Source organism: Eretmochelys imbricata, chromosome 23 (assembly GCF_965152235.1).
Source record: "Eretmochelys imbricata isolate rEreImb1 chromosome 23, rEreImb1.hap1, whole genome shotgun sequence".
In the NCBI taxonomy this organism is placed as follows: Eukaryota; Metazoa; Chordata; order Testudines; family Cheloniidae; genus Eretmochelys; species Eretmochelys imbricata.
In genome coordinates this window covers 6,292,804-6,313,058 of record NC_135594.1, presented here as the reverse complement: position 1 = coordinate 6,313,058, position 20,255 = coordinate 6,292,804, and the positions used below count along the sequence as shown (strand labels likewise).

The 20,255-nt window shown below is 59.6% G+C and overlaps 1 protein-coding gene across 1 annotated transcript; it reads left to right on the top strand.

The window, feature by feature from the left end:
- The first annotated feature begins 1,820 nt into the window (after nucleotides 1–1,820).
- Nucleotides 1,821–5,070, top strand: PPM1N (protein phosphatase, Mg2+/Mn2+ dependent 1N (putative)). Its single transcript, XM_077840771.1, has 5 exons — nucleotides 1,821–2,726; nucleotides 3,547–3,668; nucleotides 3,959–4,069; nucleotides 4,292–4,352; nucleotides 5,020–5,070. Exons 1-5 carry the CDS (start codon nucleotides 1,821–1,823, stop codon nucleotides 5,068–5,070), a joined length of 1,251 nt encoding a protein of 416 aa, XP_077696897.1.
- The last annotated feature ends 15,185 nt before the right edge of the window (nucleotides 5,071–20,255 follow it).

The window sequence follows — 20,255 nt, the reverse complement described above, 5'->3', positions numbered from 1 at the left end:
GTTCACCTGGAGAGAAGACAATGGACAGAGGCCAGGATTGGGGCTGGTGTTAGCAGATGCCCAGCTGGGAAGCAGGGGGGCTCAGGGCTGGAGGGAGAGAGCAGGCAGAGCCCAATTGGATGCAGGGGAGACTTGGATGTGCTGGGCTGAGGGAGGCCAGGCCTGAGGCCCTGAGAGTTTCCTGTGCTGGGTTCAGATGTTCAATAAACCCTCCTGTGTTATGCTGGCTGAGAGTCTCTCCAGTCTAGAGAACAGAGGGGCATCATCCCCTTCGGGGCGGTGGAGGCCCCAGGGGTCCAGAGCGAGTGGACTCCCTGAGGGGACCCACTGCGAGAGACAGGTGTGCTAAGGCTCAGAGAGGTGTGGCTCCAGGAGGCAGAGGGGCTTAACCCCTGAGGGAGAGTGGACCCCCGAGAAGGGCTGTTGCACTGAAAGGGGCACCCCCTATGGACCGCACAGGGCCAAGAGTGGGCACAACCTGTGAGTCCGTGACAGTAGGGCCTGTGGGGATGGGGCATCTCCATGGAGACAGTGGGACCCCAGGCATCACTTCCCCACGGTGGGTTGAGGGTGAGGCCAGAGCTGAGCGTCCGTCACAGGTGCAGCCCAGCCCAGGACTCAGCGCTGCCCCTCACCGGGCTGAGCGGGGGGCACGGACCCTGTGCTGCCCCCGCCCCCCACCTTGGGACCACCAGGGGACAGCACCGCTCCCTTCTGGGCATAACAGAGTCACTACATTAGTAATGACCCAATGCTTCTCTAGCGCCTCTCCCCACGGATACCCCCAGCATGCCATGCAGCCACCTCTGGGGTAGGGCATGGGGCTGTTTATACAGAGATCCGTCGGCTGGTGCTGAGATGCAGCCACCTCTGGGGGGAGGTAGGATATAGAAATACAGTCGCCCGGCAACGCTGCCCAGCAATTTGGGACAGGAAGTGAAAACAAGTCAAGTTTCTGTGTGAAGCTGTGTGGGGAGAAGCCCTGAATTCAACCTGGGAGAAAAGCAGCATATGCCAGCTGGGCCCTTCTGCTCCCCCCTCCCCAGCTGGGCCCTGCTGCTCCCCCGCAAAAGCCCAGCTGGGCCCTGCTGCTCCCTCCCGCCACAACCCCAGCTGGGCCCTGCTACTCCCCCACACACAACCCCAGCTGGGCTCTGCTGTTCCCCCCAACCCCACAACCCCAGCTGGGCTCTACTGTTCCCCCCAACCCCAGCTGGGCCCTGCTGCTGCCCCCAGCGCACAACCCCTGCAGCTCCCCTGCCGCTCCCCCAACCCCCAGCTGGGCCATGCTGCTCCCCCTGCCCAGAAAGGAACAACCCCCAGACAGCTCGGCCAATGGGCCCCAAATGGACACTTTCGTGATGGCACCGTGGGCCTGGTCCCGCTTGCCAGTCTGGCTGCACTCTGCAGAATACCCACAGTGGCTAGGGCGGGGCTGGCCCTGGGTCCCGCTACCCACACCCCAGCTTCGCATGGCCCATGCTGCATGCTGGGCCATGACCGGGCAGGGATTAGGAGATTTAACATTCCATATTTAGCTGCAGGATGAGGAATTATGGTGCCAGGGAGGACAGAGCCGCCACAGCCCCCACAGTGCATGTGTCCCTGGGGCTGCCAGGGGGCGAGCCGGCCGCACAGCATCATGGGGGCGCCAGGAAGGCCCCGGGGAGTCGGCAGGGGCAGGGTGCAGCCCCTGCAGCTGAGCCACTGAAACCTACCGGAGATCAGAGGGCTGGTGCCAAGCGGTGACCGGGCGATTCCCCAGGGCACTTGGTCGGGGGCACCAGGCTTGGGAATAGGGTGAGTACCCGGGGCACAGGATGGCGACCTTTGTGCGACTGCTGGTGTCAAAGGCAGAGCGGATGGTCTCGCGTCTCTTCAAGGCGGAGCGTGGCGAGGGGCCCGGCTCCTTCCTGGAGGCGCCGCGGACGGAGAAGCTGCTGGAGCAGGGCGAGGGGGGCGGGCTGCGCTACGGGCTGGGCGCCATGCAGGGCTGGCGGGCCCACATGGAGGACGCGCACACGGCTCAACCCCAGCTGCCGGGCAGCCTGGCCACCTGGGCCTTCTTTGCCGTGTACGACGGGCATGCAGGAAGCACGGTGGCGCAGTTCTGCGCCCACCACCTGCTGGGGGAGCTGGTGGTGGGCGAGGCCTTCACGGGGGGCGTGGAGTCGCCAGAGGCGGTGAAGGGGGCGGTGCGGGAGGGCTTCCTGCACATCGACAGCCGCATGCAGGCTCTGGCGCGTGCCGAGGGCTGGGAGCACGCCGGCTCCACCGCCGTGGCCGTGCTGGTCTCACCGCGCCATCTCTACTTCATCAACCTGGGCGACTCGCGGGCCCTGCTGTGCCGGGCCGGCCGCCTCACCTTCTACACGGAGGACCACAAGCCCAGCCGGCCGCGGGAGCGGGAGCGCATCGAGAACGCCGGCGGCACCGTCCTGCTGCAGCGCGTCAACGGCTCCCTGGCCGTCTCCCGCGCCCTGGGCGACTTTGACTACAAGGCCGTGGCCTGGCGGGGCCAGACGGAGCAGCTGGTGTCCCCCGAGCCCGAGGTGTACGAGCTGGCGCGCTGCCCGGGCGAGGACGAGTTCCTGGTGCTGGCCTGTGACGGCGTCTGGGACGCCTTTGACACCGAGGGGCTCTGCGCCTTCGTCCGCTCCCGCCTGCAGCTCGGCAGGGACCCGCAGGCCGTGTGCGAGGAGGTCCTGGAGGCCGGGCTCTACAAGGTGCAGCAGGGATGGGGGGCAGGGCCATTGGCCTCTAGCGGTCGCTGGTTTCCAGCTGCAGGGTGGGGTGGGGCAGGGAGTGGGACATAGGACCTTTCTCCTAGGGGGCACCGGTTCCCATCCGGCCCCAGGGCAGGGACTGGCTGGCTCAGGGGGGCGGGGAATGAGGCACAGGACCTTTACTGTCTATGGGGCACTGACCCCAGGGCAGGGCACTGGCTAGTGTGGGGAGGTAGGGTGGGGAATAGGACGTGGTGATTTTCCACTCTAGGAGGTGCCTGCTCCCAGCCAGCCAGCCACAGCATGGGGGCGCGGGGGGAATGGCCTGTTCCCTCTAGAAGGCGCTGACTCCCATCCGGCCCCAGGGCAGGGACTGGCTGGTGCGAGGAGGTGGAGGGGAGGGACTGAGACATGGGGCCTGTCTCCTGTAGGGGGTGCCGGCTCCCATATGACCCCAGGGCAGGGACTGGCTGGCTCAGGGGGCAGGGAATGGGACACAGGGCCTTTCCCCTCCAGCAGACAGTGGTTCTGTTATCTCTGCCTGGCCAGATGTTTGGGGCAGAGGGGTTGGGGGGAGATGAGGGACCCCCCTGCCCAACACTGTCTGGTTCGATGGATTTCCTGCCCTGGGCTGGGGTGGTACAGATCAGGCTGCTCTCCTTGTCTGGCTGTTGTATGGGCCCTTGGGCTCCATGCTGGGCCGTATCCGGGCATAATGCCCCCTTGGGCTCCCCCCATTCTAATGACCCATCAGGGCCCCCTACAGCCGCCTGTCCCCACGCTCGCTGCCCCCTGACCTGATTGGTTCTCCCCTGCCCAGGGAAGCCGCGACAACATGACCTGCATGGTGGTGTGCTTCCGGGGGGCCCCCGGCACCTCCCAGGCCGCCCTGCAGAAGGAGCGGGAGCTGGACGCCCACCTGGAGAGCCGGGTGGCAGGTGGGTGAGGTCGAGCCTGGGCAGCACCAGGCCCTTGGCTACAGGGCAGCTAGACCAAGGGACCCAGAGCGGGAGGCACCCACGCCTGCCTGTGCCAGCTACTGCCCCTCAGGTCACGGGCGGGAGCAGGGACAACAGGGAGGGGAGTAGGGGGAGGGCAGGGGCAGATGGGGTGAGAACGGGACGGGGGGCAGGGGCAGTGGGGAGGGGGTAACCAGGTGCAGTGTAGGGGCAGAGCGGGGCTTTGAGTGCCTGGGCAGAGCCAGTCATGAGCCAGCCCCTCTCCCCACAGAGCTGTATGGGGAGCTGCAGGAGCAGGGGGGCTGCCAGCCTCGTGGCCATCTTCCGGTGCCTGGCGTCCGAGGTGAACCCCAGCCTGCCCCCCGGCGGGGGTCTTGCCAGCAAGTGAGTACAGATCCCCCCCGCCCCCCACAGCGAGCACCCCCACTACATGGAGCCCCTGGCACACAGTGCCTCTGCCCCAGGCTGGGGTCTGGCTCACAGTCCCATGTGGCTCCATGGGAGGGGAGGGGGTGAGAAGCCCCAGGCCCTTAGGGGACCCCGAGGGGGTGGGGTAGTGAGGGGCCAGGCACTGCCTCAGGGCTGACCCCTGCTCTCCCCTTGCAGAAGAGCCGTGATCATGGAGGCCTACGAGCACCTGCGTCGGAGCTATGAGGCCCAGCAGCCAGTAAGGACTGAGCAATCTGCGGCCCCCACCTCAGCCCCCACTCCCTCCACCCCACGGCCCCCAGCCCAGCCCCCGCTCCCTCTGCCCCACAGCCCCCAGCCCTGCCTCCTCTGCCTCATCGCCCCCAGCTCCTACCTCCCCCAGCCCCTATCTCCTCTGCCTTGCAGCCCCCAGCCTCTACCTCCCCCAGCCACTATCTCCTCCGCCGCACGGCCCCCAGCCCCCGCTCCCTCTGCCCCATGGCCCCCAGCCCTGCCTCCTCCACCCTACTTCCCCCAGCCTCTACCTCCTCCACATCGTAGCCGCCAACTCCCGCTCCCTCCGCCTCCGGCCCCAGCCCTTGCCTCCCCCAGCCCCTACCTCCTCTGCCCTGCAGCCCCAGCCCCTGCTCCCTCTGCCCCACGGCCCCCAGCCCTGCCTCCTCCACCCTGCAGCCCCCAGCCCCTACCTCCCCCAGCCCTTACCTCCTCCGCCTCATAGCCCCCAGCCCTGCCTCTTCAGCCCTGCGGCCCCCAGCCCTGCCTCCTCCACCCCCTGGCCCCCAGCCCCTACCTCCCCCAGCCCCTACATCCTCCACCCTGAAGCCCCCAGCCCCTACCTTCCCCAGCCCCTATCTCCTCCACCCCATGGCCCTCAGCCCCTGCCTCCTTCGCCCTGTCACCCCCAGGCCCTGATCCCTCCGCCCTACATCTCCCAGTTCCTGCTCCCTCCTCCCTAGGGCCCCCAGCCCAGCTCCCTGCCCTCTCTGCCCCAGGGCTCCCAGCCGAGCCCCCTTCTGCTCACCCCATGATCCCCTTCTCTCTCCACCCCACAGCCTCCAACCCAGCCCCTCCGCTCCCCACCCCAGCTACCTTGTCCCCCATCCTGTTCTCCCCCCCCCCCCCGCACTCCCAGCGTCCCCTGTAAACCCCAACCTGTAGCCCCCACCCGGGCCTGGGCCCATGTGACACCCCTGTTGCTGTCTGCTCCATTGCAGGGACGCTGTGAGAGTGGTGTCCCCTGCTGAGCAGACCTCCTGGGGCAGAGGATGGGAAGAGGATACTGGACCACCCCTTTCCCTGACAGCTCCACGTGCCCCCCCGCCCGATGGCTCTGACAGGCCCCCTGACCTTCCCCAGCCCCGACGGCTCTGCCAGGCCCAGGGCTCCCTGCCTGGCTCTGCTCTGGTGCCAGAGGAAAGGCCACAGCACAAGGGGACGGATGCTGCCGGGGCCTGCGTGGGTCCCCCCATCACCGCACGGGAGTGCGTGGCACAGGGAGAGGGCGTTGGAGGTTAGGGGGCAGCCCGGGGCTCAAAGGCAGGGGCAGGACTGAGAGCAAAGGACTCCTCCCGCCCCAGCAAAGACTGATGCTTGTTGCCAGGCGCTCGGATCCTGCCGCAGCCTCCCTCCAGGGCAGCTAGAGACCTCTCCCCGTCCGGTGCCCCCAAAGGGGCCGCTCACAGGTGGAGCAACAGACATGTCACCTGCTGGCTTCCGCCGTCCCGTCGCTGTTTGCCCCTGTCCCGAATCCCCCCAGACCAGCTCCTGGCCATGCCCAGCCCTCACCCGGACGCTCCCGGGAGTGAATCTGATCACTGCACCTAGAGCTCATCGCTGTAATGGGGGCTTGACACACGCTCTGAGCTCAAGCCCAGCCCAGCCCTGGTGTGCAGGGAAAGCCCAACAGAAAGTCCCGGCCCCCCGGGATCCCCAGCCCGAGGAGCGAAGCGTGAACCCGTTTCTCCCCCGTACTCGGCTCCTCGAGACTCCAGCCCCCTTTGGCTGAGGGGCCCCAAAGTTCTGTGGTTTCAGGGACTCTGGTCCCTCGAATCCCCGCTCCATGATGGACGGCTCCAGCGGTTTTGTGCCCCCCACCTGGCACCCCAGAGTGGATTGTCTCTGTTTGGAGAGCCCAGGAGGCCTCCTCTTCCTGGCTGTGGCCTTCCCATCCCATGCTGAATCATATGGAGACGGGGGCTTCCTTTGATCCCATGCTGCTCAGTCTCACTGGGGACAGGTCGCCAGCCATGCCCGTCCCTCCTGCCTGGTCCTCCCTGGGCTCGGCCACAGCCGTCCAAGCAGAGTGTCGGTGAGTGTCCATAGCTCCCCGTGCAGCGGGAATACAGCCCTGGCACAGGGATATTCCTCACCAGCTGCCCCGGCTTTTGGAACCGACCGCACTCGCTGCGATTGACAGCCCAGTAACACCGCCCCCCAGCCAGGATTGCCCCCAGCTTGACAGCCCGGTAACGCCGCCCCCAGCCAGGATCGCCCCCAGCTCGACAGCCCGGTAACACCACCCCCAGCCAGGAGCGCCCCCAGCTTGACGGCCCAGTAACGCCGCCCCCCCAGCCAGGATCGCCCCCAGCTCGACAACCCGGTAACGCCGCGCCCAGCCAGGATCGCCCCCAGCTTGACAGCCCGGTAACGCCGCCCCCCAGCCAGGATCGCCCCCAGCTCAACAGCCCGGTAACGCCACCCCCAGCCAGGATCGCCCCCAGCTTGACGGCCCAGTAACGCCGCCCCCCCAGTCAGGATCGCCCCCAGCTCGACAGCCCGGTAACGCCGCGCCCAGCCAGGATCGCCCCCAGCTTGACGGCCCGGTAACGCCGCCCCCCAGCCAGGATCGCCCCCAGCTCGACAGCCCGGTAACGCCACCCCCAGCCAGGATCGCCCCCAGCTTGACGGCCCAGTAACGCCGCCCCCCCAGCCAGGATCGCCCCCAGCTCGACAGCCCGGTAACGCCGCGCCCAGCCAGGATCGCCCCCAGCTTGACGGCCCGGTAACGCCGCCCCCCAGCCAAGATCACCCCCAGCTTAACGGCGCGGTAACACCGCCCCCGCCCCAGCCAGGATCACCCCCAGCTTGACGGCCCGGTAACACTGCCTCCAGGTTTATAGCCCAGTAACTCTGCACGCAGCCAGCTGCTGCAACGGCTGGTCGCTCGAGGGTCAGTCCCTGGCTTTATAGCCCAGTGACCCTTTGCAGTGGATTCTTTGGAAAGGAAAATGCAGACCAAGCTGTTCTCTCTGGCTGGATCGATGTCCAGCTGGCTCCTCCCCGGCTCTAGAGCTCTGGTTACCTGCTGTGTAAATGGTCCTCCTGAGGGCCTTCTGCACCACAAAAATAAAAATTCTGCGCACGATATTTTAAAATGCTGCAAGATTCTGCAAATTTTATTTGTCAAATATGGCAGCTCCAGCATGGCATTGGGGAGCACAGGCCATTGCCTGCACAGAGGTGGGAGATCACTCTGCTGTACCCAATCCTGACACAGCGCAAGGACCGGGCCTGCCCCAGAAACACCCCAGGGCCCTGCCCCTCTGTGCCAGGTGCACCAGGTGTAAGCAGGCAGGCTCAGCCCGGCAGGATCGAAGTGTGGAGGGGCTTAGAGTGGGGGGATAGAGCTTGGTAAGTGGGTCTGGGTGTGGGGGGCTTAGTGGGGGGTCCAGATGCTGGGGGAGTGAGGCTCAGTGGGGTGGGGATCCAGGTGTAGCTGGTCGGGGCTCAGTGAAGTTGGGAATCTGGGTGCAGGTGGCTCGTCAGGGTCATCCAGGCGTAGAGGGAGTGGGGCTCGTCAGGGGGGTTTCTGAGTGCAGGGGGGTAAGTCATTATTCTGTGGGGAAGCAAAGAAATCTGCGGGGGACATGAATTCTGCGCACATGCAGTGGCTCAGATTTCCCTCAGCGGTAGAATAGGCCTTCGGCAGCTCTGCTTGACAAGTGGGTTGGTCAGAGAAGCAAATTGAGGTTCCTGGGGCTCGGGCAGCCTGGGCTCGCGCACTGGTTGCCAAACACATTTGAAGCATATGATTGTAGCCCATATACAGAACTCTTTCTACACAGGCTGTACATGCACCCCCCTGTACACACCCCCCCCACACACTGTATACATACACCCACTGTACACACACACACGTACACACCCCACACACACACACACCTACACACTGTATACATACACCCACTGTACACACACACGCGTACACACCCCACACACACACACACACCCCTACACACTGTATACATACACCCACTGTACACACACACACACGTACACACCCCCCACACACACACACCTACACACTGTATACATACACCCACTGTACACACACACACACATACACACCCCACACACACACACACCCCCACACACTGTATACATACACCCACTGTACACACACACGCGTACACACCCCACACACACACACACCCCTACACACTGTATACATACACCCACTGTACACACACACACACGTACACCCCCCACACACACACCCCTACACACTGTATACATACACCCACTGTACACACACACACACGTACACACACCCCCCACACACACACCCCGTTCACACACAGACAATACACATGAACCCTGTATACACACTGTACACACACACACACGCTATACATACACACACACACACACACACAAACACATACATACCCCATACACACTCACCCCCCCACACACGTACACACCCTGTATGCACACGCACACACAATACACAGGCAGCCTGTACACAAGCATGCTATATGGACACTTGTACACACCCCACATACACACATGTACACACCCCCCCACACCATATACATGCATACACCATACACACCTACAGACACACCCTGCACACACACACACACACACGTATAAATCCTATACCGCCCCCCCCCCGAAGCATTGGTATGTGGTGAGTTTCCCAGTGCTATGTTACATGCTGCCCTTTGAGTAACAATCAGGACAGCCGAGCACGAGGTGTGGTACGACCCACTGACGGAGGTCTGTGACACCGGGGGAGGGTGCCTGTGGGGGAGCATGTCTGAGCATGCAGGGGGGGGCGGTTGGGTGTCTGTGTGGGGAGGCCTGTGGGGGGGGACACAGGGTACACGAGGAGGTTGGATGTGTGTGTATTGGGGGCATGTGAGGGAGTGTGTGTATGTCAGGAGACGGGCATGTGTGTATGGAGGTAATGGGGGTAGGGAGTGCATGGGGGGGCTGTGTGTGTGTATGGGGCTGTGGGGGGCAGCGCGTGCATATGGGGGGGCTGGGTGTGAGTGGAGAGCTGTGGGGGGCAGCGCGTGCATGGGGGGACTGGACATGTGTGTGTATGGGGCTGTGGGGGGCAGCGCGTGCATGGGAGGGCTGGACGTGTGTGTGTATGGGGCCGTGGGGGGCAGCACGTGCATGGGGGAGCTTGGTGTGTGTGTGTGTGAGGGTCATGGGGGGCAGCGCGTGCATGGGGGGCTGTGTGTGTGTGTGTGTATGAGGGTCATGGGGGTCAGCGCGTGCATGGGGGGCTGAGTGTGTGTGTATATGGGGGCCGTGGGGGGCAGCGTGTGCATGGGGGGGCTGGACGTGTGTGTGTATGGGGCTGTGGGGAGAGGCGCGTGCACGGCGGGGCTTGTTGTGTGTGTGTATGGGGGCCGCGGAGGGCAGCACCTGCATGGGGGGGCTGCGTGTGTGTGTGTATGGGGGTCGTGGGGGGCAGCGCGTGCATGGGGGGATTGGACGTGTGTGTATGGGGCTGTGGGGGGCAGCACGTGCATGGTGGGGGATTGGATGTGTGTGTGTATGGGCCCATGGGGGGCAGCGTGTGCATGGGGGGGGGCTGGGCATGTGTGCGTGAAGGAGGGCTGTGTGATGGGAGGGTTGTAACATATAGTCCTGTGCTCCGAAGCGTATGCTGGGGTCACCCACCCACCCACCTCGTGGCCTGGGGAGGCCGCGGGGTGGGGCCCTGGGGCCGCAGGGCTGAGCTCACCTGGCTCGGCCATCCCACGTACCCTTCCCTTTGCCAGGGGCCGGCGCTGTCTCCTAGGAGGGTCCAGGCCAGCTGGCAGCAGCCCAGGGTGGTGGGTCCTTTCCCTGCCCTGTGAGAGGGGAAGGTCTGGGCAGCTGGGCCACGCAGCTGGTGCTGGGGCATGAGGTACAGGACCTGTTTGGACTCGGGCGCTGAATCCATGGCTCCTGATGTGCCAACCCAGAGTTCCCAGCCATGGGTGTCTGTCACCCAGCCCAAAGCTCCCCACAGTGCAATAGACAGGGGGCTTGGGGCACCAGGGGTCTCTGGGATGGATACAAGACTGGAGAGAGATGGGCTCATGCCATGGAGGTCGGGGTGGGGGCTCTGGGACTTTGCCTGTCTGGGGGCAGGGAGTGGGTGGATTCCTGCTCCATCTGGGAGCTTAGACCTGGAACCGAAGGGGTCCTGGGGACTGACATTCTCAGCCCTGACACAGAAAAACAGATGTGTTTCGTACATATTTTGTGGTTTGGGAAGAATCAGTATGGGGCTTCCCTATCTTACAATGATGAGGAGACCATCCTATTCCAGCGGGAACTGAAGTCAAACATCTGTTTCAATTGGCAGGACCAGATAACTTGCACCCAAGAGTATTCAAAGCATTGGCTGAGGAGCTCTCAGAACCATTAGTAGGGTTTTCTAACAGATCTTTGACCTTTTGGGGAAGGTCCAGGGATCTGGGGAAATGCCATGGTTATAAATGGGATGATTTGCCTAATAGGCCGGTTAGTGGGTGTCACGGAGTCCCCGGGTGATGCTCTGGAACTGCTCCCTACGAAGCCAGGCAGGACTCTGGGGAAGTCTCCTTTCTGTGCGCAGCCTGTCTGCAGGACACACAGCTCACACAGCTTCCACCTTCCTGGGTCTGCCCCTCCGTGCGCTTCCCACAGCGAGTCAGCCCAGGAGGGGTCCTGGGGAAGCCAGAGGGTCCTGCATCCCAACTTCGCACTCAGAGGTGACTCTCAGCCAATCAGTAAAACAGAAGGTTTATTAGACGACAGGAACATGGTCTAACACAGAGCTTGTAGGTGCAGAGAACAGGACCCCTCCGCTGGGTCCATTTTGGGGGGCAGTGAGCCAGACAACCACGTCTGCACTTCACTCCATGTCCCCAGCAGGCTCCAAACTCTCTCCAGCCCCTCCTCCTCTGGGCTTTGTCCCTTTCCCGGGCCAGGAGGTCACCGGATTCCTTTGTTCTCCATCCCTTTAGCTCTCACCTTGCAGGGGGGAAGGGCCAGGTCATCAGTTGCCAGGAAACAGGGTGTTGGCCATTCTCTGTGTCCAGACCCCTGCACACACCTGCCCTCTAGGGCTCTGCAATGATCATACACCCTTACCCCACCACCTAGAGACTTAAGAACTGCATAGGGGAAACTGAGGCACCCCTACAGTATTCAGAGGAAGCATTAAGAACAGTCCCATTTCGTCACAGTGGGACATTGATCCTGGGCAAAATCCTGGGAAGGCTGATCCAGGAGACGATCAGTACTGCACTGAAGGGCGTCAGTGTAATGAACAGGGAGCACATGGGACATAGGGCTTGGCAAACGCTTCTATGGCTTTTTGATGAGCTTATAAATGTGCTAAAAGCTAAAAGTGACTGTGTTGGCAGAAGAGGGTCAGCCTGTGTCAGGCACTTGACTCCATATGATGGAAAATTTCCACGCTCCGGGAACCACAGAGTCCAGATTATATGTTGGCTAGCGCTCAAAAAGACACGGGAAAGGGGGAATTGTCCCCTGTGGGGCACGTCTACTAGGGGACTGGGTGTCAGCCGGACGCATGTCAGTGTCTTTATCAATGATCAGGAGGAAAATATCAACCCGTAGCTGGGGGAAGCTGCAGATGCCACAGTAGCCGGGGAAGTAAATGATGGCATCACATGGGGCCAAGCTGCGTTTTCACCGCCAAATGGCAGGTCACGTCTAGGAGCCGGGGCTGTCGGTCACGCGGCCGGGATGGGGATCACCCCCTCAGGAGTAGTGACTCTGGAAGTGTGTGTGTGTGGGGGGGTGTCCCAGTGAACCAACTGACCTTGAGCTCCCTGAGGTACCTGAGCAGAGAAATTGTGAGCTGGCCCTCACTGCACCAGCCTTAGGGTACGAACCCATGCTTCATGGTGCTCTAACATTCACCCGCTGATGCAGACAGTTTTGCAAATTGCTGGGCCGCACCAGGGCCAAGGGGAGGGTTAGTGGGGCAAATTGGGGTCCACTTGAGCCTGGGGGGGCAGAGACAAAGCGACAGGAACACAGGAGGGTCGATATGTTCTGCGCATTCTAAAGTTTTGGGGTGCACACCTGGGGCGTGTACTCCGGCTCGGCACCAAAGGGTCTTCCCCAGAGGGCGTGACTCGCAGCACCAGGACAGGGAACCTATATCTGCAGCAATATTCAAGGCATGTCCAGCTCTAGGAATTGGACCAGCTTCGGGGTGTTCGTTGGAGAGACAGTTTTGTGAAGGTGCTGGGAGCCCGTGGGTCATCAACTGGTCGAGACACTTAGCTGGTGTTAGGATCGATGACATCACCACTTGGCCTCTCTCCTCCCCCATCTCAACACCTGGAAGACAGAGACTTTGAACTGGGGAGATTGGTCCCAGGCTGGCAGGGAACCCAGCCTGTGTATTGAGACCTGTGAGCTGCCTTTAACGTCTATGAGGGCAAGACACTGCTTAATTCAAATCTTGCTTAGTCTGTAGAATTTACACTGCAAATTAGTTTTTTCTTATGTAACCAACCTGGATCTCTCACTTGTTACCTACAATCATTTAAAATCTGTCTTTCTGGAGTTAATAAATCTGTTTTATATTTTACCTAGAACAGTGTGCTTTCGGTTGACGTGCTCGGGGAATTTCCTTTGACGAACTGGCTGTCACGGACTCACAGGCCCTCGTGCTCTTTCAGCTCCATGCGATCCCTGGGGGGAACCCCCTTCAGTGCGACAGCCCTTCTCGGGGGTCCACTCTCCCTCGGGGATTAAGCCCCTCCGCCTCCTGCAACCGCACCTCTCTGAGCCTTCAGCGTACCTGTCTCTCGCCGTGGGCCCCCATAGGGAGTCCACTTGCTTTGGACCCCCAGGGCCTCCACTCCCAGAGGGAATAATGCCCCCCTGTTCTCTAGACCGGAGCGACTCTCAGCCAGCGTAAAACAGGAGGGTCTATTGAGCATCTGAACCCAGCACAGGAAACTCTCAGGGCCTCCCTCAGCACCATACATCTAGGTCCGTCCAGCCTCCAGGGGGGCTCTGGCTGCTCTCTCCCAGTCCAGCAGCCCCCTCCTTCCAGCCGACCATCCTATATCATCTCCCCCAACAGCTCCTCCCCTGTCCTTTGTCCTCCGTCCCAGGTAAACAGGGCGCTGGGGCCCTCTCTCCTCAGCCCTTTGTCCTCCCACTGGCCAGAACTGGCTGGCTCCCAAGCGGGTCTGGGCTGGGCCTCCCAGTCACCCGTCGCTGGGGTCCCCAGTCTCCAGGCCATTTGTCCGGGTCCCGGCTGCCAGGCGAGGTCACACCTGGTCCCCTGCAACAACAAACCCTCCGCCACCACCTCGTGACACACGCAGCGCACGGGGAAACTGCCTTTGCCCACCAGAGGCCGCTGTGGGGCCATAACAGCCAGCAACAGCTGGAGCCTCTTCGCCTGGCGCCGAGGGTCTTAGCAAAAGTCACCCACACTTATGCCCACCACCGAGGCATTGGTGCGGCACACAGGGAAACTGAGGCACCCACAGTATTCATGCAAAACAGTAAGACTCACATAGGCTCCCATACAACATAATAAAGAGGAAAAATCCACTTTGTCACAGGGGCACCGACAGAGCTGGAGGAGGGGAGCCCAGGGCTGGGCTGGCAGGGGGCTGCGGGTCGGGAGTGAGGGGCACTGGCAGAGCTGGGGGGAGCCCAGGTCTGGGCTGGCAGGGGGCTGTGGGTGGGGAGTGAAAGGCATCGGCAGAGCTGTGTCTGGGGAGGGGCACTCTGCTGGCCACGTCCGTGGGCCGAGCCCTGTGCTGGGGGCTGGGGGGTGCAGGATTCAGCCCCCTCTGAGCCAGGCCGGAGTGTGGCTGGAGCAGGTGCCTCTGGGCCAGGTGCCGCAGGGCCCCACCAGCTAAGCAGGGATCAGGGTGAGGGTCAGGCTGGTCTTCGCAGGACAGAACTCTGTCTCGGGGGTGGGGAACCAGTAGGGGCCTTCATCCACCTCCTGCTGGGCACCATCCTCTTCACCCATCTGCCCTGCTCCCCCTGCTGTCAGGAGTCACAGAATCACAGAATATCAGGGTTGGAAGGGACCTCAGAAGGCATCTAGTCCAACCCCCTGCTCAAAGCAGGACCAATCCCCAAATTTTGCCCCAGATCCCTAAAGGCCCCCTGAAGGACTGAACTCACAACCCTGGGTTTAGCAGGCCAACCCTCAAACCACTGAGCTATCCCTCCCCCAGCCTTCCACACCCCCATCTCCCCTGACTTGGGTGGTGAGGGTTGCGGGGAGCTGGGGGGGTGAGTGTGGGCCTGTCGGGGCGGGGGGGGAGACAGGGACCCACATGGCCCCAGAGCAGAGGGTGGGTGGTCAGGGTGACCAATGTCCTAGCACTGACCCCACTAAGGAATTGGGAAGCAGTGAGGGCGCAGACATCCCCCCTAATGCCCCAGCCCACAGTGGGAGGACCCTCTTAGACTGGGGCGGAGGTGGGAAGCCCCCAGTCACAGTTGTGTGGCCAGGTGGTGGTGGGGCCTGGGGGACCCTAGGAGCTGCCTTCTAGGAAGGGTGAGAATCAGGGTGGGGGTCCCCAAACGGTAGATGAAGCGGGGAGGCTGTTCCTCATGCCCCAGAGAGCCAGGGTGAGCGGGGGAGTCAGGTGCAGCTGGCGGGGAGGGGGGCCTGGGGCAGTAGGCAGGGGTCAGCCCGCGGCTGCTCTCTACTGCTCGCTGTGTTAGAAATCAACAGGAGGGACCCGCCAGGTTAGGGGGGCTGAGGGAGGCCAGGCCCGGAGCCAGCAGAGTCTGGGGGGCAGGGGGAGGGGGTATCACAGAAGGGGCTCAGGTGCCTCAATCAATGTCCCCATGAACCCTGACCCACATCAACCCCCGGTCCCCCAATTAACATTCCCCTGAACCCCGGCCCCCCACCAACTCCCTGCCCCACAATGAATGTCCCCCTGAGCCCTGGCCTCCCATCAACTCCCTGCCCCCCAGTCAACATTCCCCTGAGCCCCGGCCTGTCATCAACTCCCTGCCCCCCAATCAATGTCCCCCTGAACCCTGGGCCCCATCAACTCCTAACCCCCCAATCACTGTTACCCTGAACCCTGATCCCATCAAACCTCTGCTCCCCAATCAATTTTCCCATAAACCCCGGCCCCCCATCAACTTCCTGCCCCCCGAATCAACGTCCCCATGAACCCTGTCCCATCAATTCCTGGCCCCCCCAACAACACTCCCCAGAATCGCAGTCCCCCATCAACCCCCTGCCCCCAATCAACATTCCCCAGAAGCCTGGCCCCCATCAACCCACTTTCCCCCCATCAACGTTCCCTTTGACCCTGGCCCTCCCATCAAATCTCTGCCCCCCATTCAGCAATATCATCATCCTCACTCTATGCGGGGCATTTGCGAATTTTTTGAGAGATGGGAGTCGTCAGGGTTGGGGGGTTCTGGTTCTGCTTCTCTAGCAGGTCCAGTTGGTGTTTTCACTCCCTCTCTCTTCCTGCTTTCTCTCATTTTCTTCCATGGCCCTTCTGCATGCAGCTTCCTCTTCTTTGAGCCTCGTTTCTGCCTGCCACATTTGATACTCCCGGTCCTTTGCCTTCTCTTCTGCCTCCAGTCTGGCCAGCTCTAGGTTTGTAGCTTCCTCTCTGGTTGTCATTTTCCTGCTTTTCTCTTCCTACTTCCCCTTCCCAAAATAAACAAACAGCAAATAACAAATCTGTGACCTCCTCCTGACTGCTCTTAGCCACTGTACTTAAGACTCACTTAGAGTCACAAATATCAGTGCTTAAAGGGGAACTTCACTTGGAGTAACAAGCCACACATACACCCTGCTCACTGCACCGCTCTGATGTTCCCCTCTGGGGTTATCTGGACCTGGTGATCTGTTAGGTCACTCCAGTCCTTGACTCTGGGAGCCAGCCTGACCCTGCTCTGCTGTGAGAACGCCCACTCCTGGGCTGTTCACGCACAGCCCCTGGCATGTAAGCTGTTCCCAGCTGCTTGCATCCGAATGACACTAGCCAATATCTCCAGTCCCAGACACACCCCTGGGAACCGCCGTCTTGCAGGGTCCAGTTATACCCGCTGGAAGTTTATATAAGTTCATCAATTTAACCAAGAAATGGATGTGTACCAGGCCTGTTCTCCGAAGGGGGGCCTCTGACACACTGCAAACCAAACACATTGCTTCAGGTAGAATAAACAGACCAATTTATTAACTATAAAGGTAGATTTTAAGTGATTATGAGTCAAAGCGTTTTTGGCAATTAATTGATCTTTAACTATTCATGGTAAATAGGCCCAATGGCCTGTGATGGGACACTAGATAGGGTGGGATCTGAGTTACTACAGAGAATTCTTTCCTGGGTATCTGGCTGGTGAATCTTGCCCACATGCTCAGGGTTCAGCTGATCACCATATTTGGTGTCGGGAAGGAATTTTCCTCCAGGGCAGATTGGAAGAGGCCCTCGGGTTTTTTCACCTTCCTCTGTAGCATGGGACATGGGTCACTTGCTGGAGGATTCTCTGCACCTTGACATCTTTAAACCATGATTTGAGGACTTCAATAACTCGGACACCGGTGAGAGGTTTATTGCAGGAGTGGGTGGGTGAGATTCTGTGGCCTACATTGTGCAGGAGGTCAGATTAGATGATCATAATGATCCCTTCTGACCTTAATATCTATGAATCTATGAAAACATAACAAGTCAGATTTGGTCAAATGAAATAAAAACAAAACGCATTCTAAGCTGATCTCAACACTTTCAATGTCCTTAAAAACTTAGATGCTTCTCACCACAGGCTGGCTAGTTGCTCTTCAGTCAGGCTCTCCCCTTTGATCAGCGCTTCAGTCACTTGGTGGTGGTGGTGTCTGTAGATGTAGGTGGAAGAGAGAGCATGGCAAACGTCTCTCCCTTTTATCATGCCCTTTCTTTCCTCTTGGCTTTGCCCCCCACCCCTTCCAGAGTCAGGTGAGTATTACCTCATCGCAGTCTCAAACTGCCCAAAGGAAGAGGGTGACTTGCTCAAGGGTCTAACAGATTCTTTTGTTGCTGACTAAGCCAGTGTCCATTGTTCCTGTGAGGCTGGGCTGGGTTTGTCCCATCCATGCCCTGATAAGGTGTGAACTGCTTCTCTGTTCTTGGAGAGTTTTGTCTGGGCTCGCTTTAGGCCATGAGGATACATTTTCAGTCTTATAACTATATATGTGAAATTATAACCTATAACTTCACTATAACATTACTGTAACAATTACTATAACATCACTATAACAACCATGCTCCGGGCATCATAAACCTTCCGAAGACACCCGACATGACTAACTCTGCATTGGATACTACACAATCATTTTATGAAGATGGACATGGGGTGTAAGGTGTTACCCCGAGGCACAGAGCATCACACCTCCCCTCTTAGTTTACTGCAAGAGGGTTAGTCACTGACAATCTCGAAGGCAGTTTGTTGTTATAATTCTCTTGGCATCCAGCCATTAAGGCCATGAGGCAGCATGCCTCAGATTCCCCATTCACACACAGTAAAACAGGTTTTTATGGTTTCTCTATCGTGATAAACTTTAAACCTGTTTACAGGTACTAATTGAGAAGTAGTATTATCATAAGGTTTAACATCTGTGTCAAATTACTTACCCCAACTTAACATTAACACCAAAATTTTTATCCCAGCTGTGCGTTTACAAGTATCTTTATGATACCACACTCTCTGTTCAGTTAGTGTAGTTTGAGGTTACTTTGTTCATTACTCATGGTGTCCTTTGACTCTCTCCCATGTAATCAGTCACTGGCTTAGAATCATAGAATCATAGAAGATTAGGGTTGGAAGAGACCTCAGGAGGTCATCTAGTCCAACCCCCTGCTCAAAGCAGGACCAATCCCCCAACTAAATCGTCCCAGCCAGGGCTTTGTCAAGCCGGGCCTTAAAACCCTCTAAGGATGGAGATTCCCCCACCTCCTTAGGTAACCCATTCCAGTGCTTCACCACCCTCCTAGTGAAATAGTGTTTCCTAATATCCAACCTAGAACCCCCCCACTGCAACTTGAGACCATTGCTCCTTGTTCTGTCATCTGCCACCACTGAGAACAGCCGAGCTCCATCCTCTTTAGAACCCCCCTTCAGGTAGTTGAAGGCTGCTATCAAATCCCCCCTCACTCTTCTCTTCTGCAGACTAAATAACCCCAGTTCCCTCTGCCTCTCCTCATAAGTCATGTGCTCCAGCCCCCTGATAATTTTTGTTGCCCTCCGCTGGACTCTCTCCAATTTGTCCACATCTCTTCTGTAGTGGGGGGACCAAAACTGGATGCAATACTCCAGGTGTGGCCTCACCAGTGCCGAATAGGGGGGAATACTCACTTCTCTTTCCCTCCAGTGTTTCCCTTTGTATGGGCTGTTAATTTAATCATGTTTCTGGCATTTTGATATCTCAGGGGCTGGCAAGATAAGGGTCCAGGGGAATCCTGCACATTGGTTGGCCCTTTGGGGAGCAGTCTCCCAACCCCAGGACTGTACATATGTAGAAAATCCAGCTCCCCTTTTGGGGTTACCCTGTAGTTCTCCCTCCCAGCACTGAGTCCTCCCCTGCCCCCTAGAGGGCTGTTATCGGTGCTCTCTGGGCTAGGTGTTTACCCTTCGATCAGATTCACCTTTTCCCGGCAGCTTTCCCATAACTGCTCCCTGCCTCTCACCAGCCTGGGGGGAAACACCCCCCTCTCTGTCAGTTGAGTCATTTGTGATCTCACAAACCACCACCTGGCAACGTCCTGATCTCAACTCCTCTGCCGTCACAGGCGTTGGAGCTGCATCTTGATGTAAAGAGACACAGTTACCTTCCAAAACCTTATCAGAAATAGCATCCTGAAAAACTAGGACCTGGTTTGGGGTACCCTCCGCCACTCCTTTCTCTATCCCCGAGAAGTCAGCTGCTCCCCTCCAGGAAGCCGGTTACACAATTCCCTCTCACAACCTGGGTCACAGGCTGAGTGCCTGGGTGCATAGAGGCTGACCCAGCCATCCTCCTAGAGTCCTGGGCATCCCGCCCCAAGTGACCAGTGAGGAGACATTCCTGTACACCCACTATTCTTTCCCCAGTTTATGCCCCTGGGCCCCCTCCTGAGACACATTTCTCTGTGCTCCCGAGGAAGGGCTCTATCTCTTGTTCAGCTGCAATAATCTCCCAGCTAACAACTGGGACAGTTTCCTTAACCACTGACAACACCTCTCCTGCCCCTGGCCCGAGGGCATGTTGCCTTCTGCCAGAAAGGAGCTAGTCTCGCCCCCTTCCATGCTGGGAAACACCCTGCTTCCCTCTGTTACAGAGTCACAGGAATCCTCACCCACCTTAATGGTTTCTGAGGTCCCCGACCCCTTCTCTGGGCTCTCCTCTGGAACACATTGCTCTCTGCTCCCCCAGTCAATGTTCCCCTGAACCCCACCCACTCATCAACTCCCTGACCCCCAATGAACAGTCCCCTGAAACCCAGACTCCATCAACACCCTACCCCCCAATTATCATCCACATGAACCCTGCCCCCCCAAACTGCCCAATGGCCCCCAATCCACATTCCCCTGAACCCCACCCCCATTAACCCTCTGCCCCCTAATTAACATCCACATGAATCCCAGCCCCCATCAACTCCCTACCCCGCAAACAATGTCCCCAGGAACTCCAACCAGCCATCAGCTCCCTGCTCCCCTGTCACGGAGTGTGGGGGAGTCCAGGCCCTGCACCCCTCTTCCTGGGATTCACTGAGACTCTCAGCCAGCCAGTAAAACAGAAGGTTTATTGGACAACAGGAACACAGTCCAAAACAGAGCTTGTGGGTACACCCAGGACCCCCCAGTCAAGTCCTTCTGGGGGAGCAGGGAGCTCAGACCCCAGCCCTGGGGTTCCCTGTGTTCC

Excerpts from the sequence above, each read along its gene's own strand:
- PPM1N (XM_077840771.1), top strand. The coding sequence starts at position 1,821 with ATGGCGACCTTTGTGCGACTGCTGGTGTCAAAGGCAGAGCGGATGGTC. Across the intron at positions 2,727-3,546 it reads TGGAGGCCGGGCTCTACAAG|GGAAGCCGCGACAACATGAC; the intron begins GTGCAGCAGGGA and ends TCCCCTGCCCAG. Across the intron at positions 4,070-4,291 it reads GGCGGGGGTCTTGCCAGCAA|AAGAGCCGTGATCATGGAGG; the intron begins GTGAGTACAGAT and ends CTCCCCTTGCAG.